Genomic DNA, 7,485 nt, shown 5'->3' with positions numbered 1-7,485 from the left:
GAGCGTGCGTCGCCGCCCAAGCATAGGCGTCAGAGGGAACCCGTGCAGGGCGCAGCCGTGCAAAAGGGCCGGCAACAAAAGCCGTCTCCGGGGGCCGCGCCCCGGCCACCCCAAGTTAAAAGTCATCGCATAAAAATAGCGGCAGAGAGTCCAAGTGCAGAAAGTTTATTTCCTCTTTACGAAGCAATTAAAAATGTCACTGAATCCCGGGTAAAGAGTACGATTCGAGACACATTTTTTCCTAATATACTGGAACAAGTAAAAGACAATCAGCCTGACAATTGCAAGTCGCCACCTCTGGCAGCGGGTCCAGACGCACCGTCCATGACGAGACCTCGCACATTGCAGCCAAAGCCTATTTCAGAAAATTTTACTTGCCAAGAAAATATCAAGCCCACTAATCATTCAGAGTCAAGAGCACCTGAAATAAAACTGAATTTGATACCAGAGGTGGTAAAACCATCCTTCCAAAAGTTCAACTTTTATCAAAAACCGGCTATTTCAAAACGTAACAGTTGGAAGCTCTATCCAAGACATAAAAAAATGTTCTTTTTGTCTCTGGGAGGGGTTGATACCATAGAATTTAAGCTAAAGCACAAATACCAAAAAGACTCACCTCCTGTCAGCTGTATGAAGTCACTGACTGTTAATGTTTCAAGGGGCAGTGAGAAGAGCATTAGAAAGGTGAAGAGTATACATGAGCCAGAAAGTGGAACATCTCCTTTGACTTCTGCTAGAGAGATGGCATTGCCTCATATTCTCCAAAACTATTCAGTAGGAGCAAAAAACAAACTTCTCATACACTTTTCTAAGAAAACACTGGAGATCCAAATGACAGCCTTCCCCAGAATCGTAAGAGAATCTTACACAATGGCCAGGGCTCAGGATGGAAGAAAACCTGTATCTAAATGTGTTCATTCTGGTGTCAAAGTAGCAAAACGAAAAAACAGAGTTTTGTTACTTTTTGAGGAAAAATCTCTTCATCGGATGGATCTTGATTTACAATACAAATACCTTCGTATTCTCCTGGGCTCTCCAGTCAAAAGTATGTTCCCTAAGCCAAATGCACTTCCCAAACATGTTCTTAAATTACAGACAGTTGCAATACATAAAAAAGTAGACAACAGTGGAGAACGTGGTCGTCTTGCCGTAGATACAAGACCATTAGAAGAACACATCTCTTTCAAACGGCAAAGTTTCCATGAAAACTCATTAGTCAGACATTTCTTGGAGCCCACGCAGGTGTGCGCTTCTGACGCTGATCCACACAACACAGTGCGGAACGATACCACGGCTCTTTCAGAGTTAACATCTCATGCGACTCCAGAAAAAGATAAACGATGCCATGTATTGTTTCAAGAAATAAATACATGTGAATCTGTTGATTTAAAGACTCAGGATTTAGCTGATTCCCATTCAATACAGAATTTTGAAGATTTTACGGATAGTCAGACAGATACTGAGAGTTCAGATAACTTGGAGGAATGCTCGGCTCTTGATGTACATGAGAGGGAAGAATGTGTGTTTTTAGATGCCAACCTTTACTTAAGTTGGAGATCACAGACTAGTCTGTTTGAATTACAGAAACACATGCCTGTGGAAAATCTCTGCAAGAAGAACAAAATCAAAACTGATTTGAAACCACTTTACAGTGAAGATTCGGGTTCCCATCATATTAGAGGCTGTCGAAAACATTCCTCAATTGTGACACCACCTTCTTGTGAACCCCACAAAAGCAGGAAACATAGGTCTTCTTCCAAAATGCGACCTCCTGACTCGTGGTGTCACGGTTCCTTAAATACTGTAGAGGTTTTCTCTGTATCGTCTTCCGTTCTGTTCAGCGAAGAGAAGCTTTCGCAGACTACAAGGAGTGAAAAGCGTTATTCTGCAGCCCCCTTAACGGACTCAGATATTAAATCACAATCTGCAAAGAGCCAAGGCAAACCTCACAGGCATTCAGAAAGCAAAGAACGAAAGAAGGCCGCATTGGATTTATCTAGAAAGAACAACACTCCTTGGGAATGTGAGGACACTTATACGCAGAGTAAAGAGAAACGCACAAGAAAGGAGAAAGTACGGGATTATGAGTCAGAAAGATCAGATTATTTCCCAAGCAAACATAAGTCAGCATCAAAACCTCCTCAAGAGGATATCAGCTTCCGTCGTGAAAGAACACAAACCCAGCCATTTTTTTATGCCTGTATACCATCAGACTCGCTGGAGATTATACCCCAAACCGTTCGCTGGACTATTCCCCCCAACATTTTAAGGAAGAAGAACTTCAGAATTCCCCTGGTGGCCAAGATTTCAAGTTCTTGCAACGGAGGGAGTTCACCCAAAAAGCTGCTGGGGTCGCTGTTAGGGTCCTTCAGCCTCTTTCATCAAAAATGATGTTACCAGATCAAGATTCATCTCGAGGGGAAAGCTGCTCACTCTTGTGATATTTTTTGATAAATAAAATCATATAAAGTCAAATGGTTTCCTCATGAAGTGTTTTCTAAACTGATACCTTTTATTTCTACAGCAGGTTTGCACAGTTCTGGGAGGGATGGATGGGAAAGCAGATGGTTTCCAGTTTGGTCCAGCCGTGCGTGACGCCTCCCCTCAGTTTGTGCCGCCTCCTTATAATCCCCAGAGGAGAAGCCCGCAGATGCCGAAGCCCCCTTCCCACCCTCCCCACCCCCCCCCCACCCATGGCTGAAGGGTCGGTCAGAGGAGTTCAGCAACGTCAAATGTCACAAGATACAGGGACAAGTACTGGTTTTGAGAACCCAGGTTCCTCTGACGGCTTTGTCCTTGTCCCCAACCACAAGCGGAACCCACAGCAGCTCTGTGACCCGTACCTGCTCACCACCTGCCACGGCTAGGGGCATCAAGGCGCTTGGGGACCTCGGCACAGACCACCTGCCACTGCATCCTCTGGGAGGGACAGGGAGCCGCCCCACAGCACTGCCAGGTGAAGGGAGACGCCTCTCAGTGCACCTGAACTACCCGCCCTCCTATTACCACCTGCCCTGGGTCGTGAGGGCCCTGGTGGGGCACGGAGCAGGTCCCCCTGCAGACAGAGGGGATTGAGAGGTGGAGTGTGATCTGGGGTGCTACCGGCGGTGCGCCCTCACCTCTGCCCTCAGGGCTGATGACCCCGCCCCCTGCCCCCAGGCTCTTGCAGGAGGCCCAGAAAAGCTGAGTTGACCCAGGGGCTGCCAGGAGAAGAACCCAGATGTGTGAGATCGGGGCTGGGGTGGTGGTGGGATTTTTAGTGCCAAGTGAATTTTTTTGAATGTATTTTGTACTGGCTTATTTCTGGTATGTAAATAAAATATTGGTCTCATTTGGGGAAAAAAACCCCATTTTTTTGCCTCGTAAAAATTCCATAATGTTAATCATTTTATTATATTTTTCATATCACCATTATATTCATGCTAGGATAACAATGCCTCCTCTATTATAAATGCTACTTGATCTCTTTAAAACACATGTCTCCTACGTGTGGAATATTTGGGCATGCTTAATAAAATACAAAACTATAAAAATTTCCAATTTCTTTTTAACCAAGGAAAGTATCTAATTGTACACAACTTACACACAACTTTTAATTTTAATAATAGAAACGATGAAATTATTTCCCTTCTTGACATTTATCAAGACTTTAGCTCCCCAAGACACGCCCTACAACCACGCCCTAGATTCTGTCATCCATACGAGGGCCTTGGCACCCGAGTCGTGTCTGTTGGGTTTGACAATCAAATTGAGTATTTTCTTACTTTTTATTATAGAGAATTGTGAGCGCACGCCCGCAAAACAGACAACAGCATAACGCACCTCTATGTGCTCCTCACTCGGCACTGAAACTTTAACCTATAGTCACGCCTGCCCCGCCCACTTCTCCATTAGTACTTGGAAGCAAATTACAGGTATATAATTTTATCTCAAAATATTTTACATATCTCTACAAGATAACTATTTTTAACAACAATCTCATATCTAAGAAGTAACAATAATTACATAATATCAAATAGATGATTTCCAACTATCTCACGAGTGTCATTTTCTAACAGTTCCCATTCCATTGCTGTTTTTGGGTTTTTTTTTTACAATTTTTTCAAATTGAAGAAACCAGGTTGTTCGCTCTGTAGAGTTTCCCACAACCTGCAGTTTGCTGATAGTGTCCCCATTTCAGATTGAAATTATTTAACTTTGAATTCCTACTTGTTCCTTAAAAGGTCTTTAAATAGATTACGCAGTGTTGCACCATTGAGAGTAAAATGTAGTGTTTCAGAAGGCTGCCCTGTCACTTCTGGCAACGCAAATTAGAGCTGTCACAGCTATAGGGCTATTATACATTTATCTGCTGTATAGAGCTGTTCTATAGTGACATGTCCTATAGGGCTGTTATATAGTTATGTTATATTGAGCTGTTACATACTTAGAGCTGTTATAGCTGAAATAGCAAAATTTCTTACTCTAAATGGTAGGGAGGGATTAAGTGACTAGTTCTCATATTGTGAAGAACTTGCACTGAGACATCAGATGTCTTTGTCAATCTATTTGAAAAATATTACAAAATTTTGAATACCAAATTAGATATGAAAGGGCATATTTATTTAGAGTGAGACATCAATACACATTTCAAATTGTATAAAGCTGATCAAACTAAAACCATCATGAGTCGAAAACAAAATAACTGCTTTTTATACTTGTTATTAACTGCTTAGTATGCTTTTTTCCTACTTTTTTTTTTTTGGCTGCATGCTCTTTGATCACCTCTTCATAAAACAACAATTTTGTAATACAATTTTTCCTATAGAGATCAAAAGTAAACCAGTCTTCTGGGAGTTGACCGACACTTGTTGTTTATTATTAACAACTTAGAAAGTTCAAGCACCTTTGCTGACTCAGTGACCCTTTAGCACACCATTTCATCTGGAGCCACCAGACTTCATCCCAACAGGCTGCAGAAAATAGTGTAAGATGCAAGCTGACAAGCTGAGATGCATAAATGTGTTACTTTGCCCACAGATGTCCTTGCTGTCTGTGGTACTAGTGTAAGTTTGTACTCCAGAAACAAATATCATAAACTCTATGTCATGGAATCCTCATTAAAAAAGAAAGTATAGTAAACGCATCTGCTCTTTTGATTATCTTCCTTTTGGAAAAGAACATCCTTTTTGACTAGATGTTGTAGAGAATGATTTATAGCTTATAATTTTACACACCCGATGCATGGAAGCCTTTTCCAGTTTCCTATCCAAATCCTCCAAGTCTTGTTTCTCCTCTATGACACATATTCCGCCTGCCGTGGGCACTGTAGGAAGCTGTATAGCCTTGCACCCTCGAGTCCCAACCTGGGATGTGTCCTTCCCAGTGGGCAGAAGCGTTCCTAGAACTTATCTCTATACCAGGATGGCCAGCATAGCTATAGACAAAAGTGAATGTCAATCACATCAACATGTAGCCCACTAAAGCCAAACTAAATGCATCCTGACTCAGCTTCGCCTGAGCCTAAACCCCCAAACACGAAGTCAGGTGTGACAAAGTGTAAATCAAAGTGGAAAGCAAGAAAACTTGTAACTAATTGGAGTTAAAATGTCTCACTCTCACAAATCTCTGGGGCCCTGAAGCTCAAGCTTCTTTAGCCTTTATGGTACCTCTGCTTATGCAAATCAGATTACCTTAATTAATTAATTTCCATATTCTAGCAACAACCATTTATTCAGTGTCTGCCATGGGCCAGGCCTTGTCCTGGGTGCTGGACCTAACAAAACACAATCTCAACTTGGGAAGCTCACAGTTAACAGGTCGAGAAGAGACAGTCTTTGCAAAGGGCTGCGGCAGGACAGGATTAGACACGTGCATATGTACACAAACACAGCCTGGGGCATCTAATTTCCCCAACACACATGCGTATCTTCCTGGTACCTTTGCTGGAGAAAACAAAAGCAGTTCTGAGGCCAAAATTATTTGTCCTAAGCCATCTGTCAAGAATTACCCATTTGGAGTGCGTATTGGCAAAATGATGAACACTGAAGCCAAATCTTCTGGTGACCCACATGGCCTGCCTTCTTTTAGACACACAGGACTCTGGAGGAACCAAGGCATGTGTTTCCTCTTGGCTTTAAAGACCCAAGTTACAACAGATGGTGATGGTGTAGCCATGAGCCGTTAACACTGGGGAGAGAGATTTAGGCTTGTATTTTGAGGTAATGAGGGAACTTGGGAGGACAGAGACAGTGTTTGTCATAAGCAAGATCTACACTTAGGTCTGAGGATTTCCTAGTTCCGCTGCACACGGCTACACCCCTGCAAGGCCTGACGCATTACTTGGAAGAAACAGAGAAAGCAGCAGGAATTCATCCTCGAGTCAGAGGTTACCAAACTTTCTCAGGGCTTTCAGTGGCTCTGGTTTTTTTCATTACACTCCTAGGGCAAAATAAATAAGCCAACAGTTCTGCATATTAAGTAGCATAGGTCCAAACAACTTAATTATGATTTATATCTTAACCACTTAGGAGTTGCTTGAAAAAAAAAAAAGCAATATAAATCAAAAGAAAAAAATATCTTTATTTCATTCTTAAATAACCACACTTACTAGTTGGATGTGTATACCTGTTGGGCCCTGCACAACGTTTCAGACTTTGGGAATCAGACTGGACACTTCACACTGATTTTTGTGCAGTACTTGCTTTTCTTTTCGCAGCAGCTGAAAACCTCAGCTTCACAAAGAATTTACATAACGGAAAAGAATGTAGCACCATTGAACGACCGTGAAGTCCCTTGAGCTAGTAGTTCATGCTGTGTCCAACAGATGTCGCTGTGTTTCCCTCACGATTTAAACCAATTCCACGTGGCCACGGGGCATAGGTTTGGGACCGCCCAGAAACGCTAACACACGGAGCAGGCGAAATAAAAGCCCCAAGAAAAGATTGACCTCTGCACCCAAAGGACCAGGGAATGGGAAGCTGAGCAGTACAGAACCCTTTTCACAATACCTGCTCTATTCCAAATACCACGAATCAATCACACCCTTTCCTCTCTCCGCTGGGAACGGTGCCGGTGTGGACTGTTCCCTCTCTATGAGCTGACACATGGCCCCCATCCTACCAGCCCCGGGGTAAAGTGTCCACAGAGCCTGAGGGTGGTGCCCAGACTTCCACCAAATAAGGTAACTAGCTGGCCAGTTCGAAGATTTAAAGTGGAACTAGAAAAAAGTCCAGAATATCTTCAAATATTACTCATCACACCAAGAACCAGGAACATCTCACCTCACCTCAGTGAGAAAAGACAAGAATCTGTGTAAGATTTTAAAGCAGTCATCATAAAAAATGCTCCAATGAGCAATTATGAACACTCATGAAACAAATGAAAAAAAAAATAATAAAGACACAGAAAAGAAATACAGGGTAAAGGGAAGAATCCATTGAAATTTTTCAAGCTGGAAAATGAAATAAAAGGCTCATTGAATGCGTTCAGTAACAGAAAATGGAA

General features: G+C 42.5%; 1 protein-coding gene across 1 annotated transcript in view; it reads left to right on the top strand.

Annotated features, from left to right (window-relative positions):
* The window catches only part of CCDC168 (coiled-coil domain containing 168), a 30,336-nt gene extending 27,941 nt beyond the window's left edge, over positions 1-2,395 (top strand). Inside the window, exon 7 of the mRNA XM_067016444.1 lies at positions 4-2,395. Within this exon, the coding sequence (XP_066872545.1) occupies positions 4-2,391 (2,388 nt within the window). The 3' untranslated portion in view covers positions 2,392-2,395. The remainder of the gene's footprint in view (positions 1-3) is intronic.
* Positions 2,396-7,485: the final 5,090 nt, after the last annotated feature.

Source organism: Kogia breviceps, chromosome 16, assembly GCF_026419965.1.
Source record: "Kogia breviceps isolate mKogBre1 chromosome 16, mKogBre1 haplotype 1, whole genome shotgun sequence".
NCBI lineage: Eukaryota > Metazoa > Chordata > Mammalia > Artiodactyla > Physeteridae > Kogia > Kogia breviceps.
The sequence above is the reverse complement of the archived record's forward strand: the minus strand, read 5'-3'. Positions and strand labels throughout refer to the sequence as shown.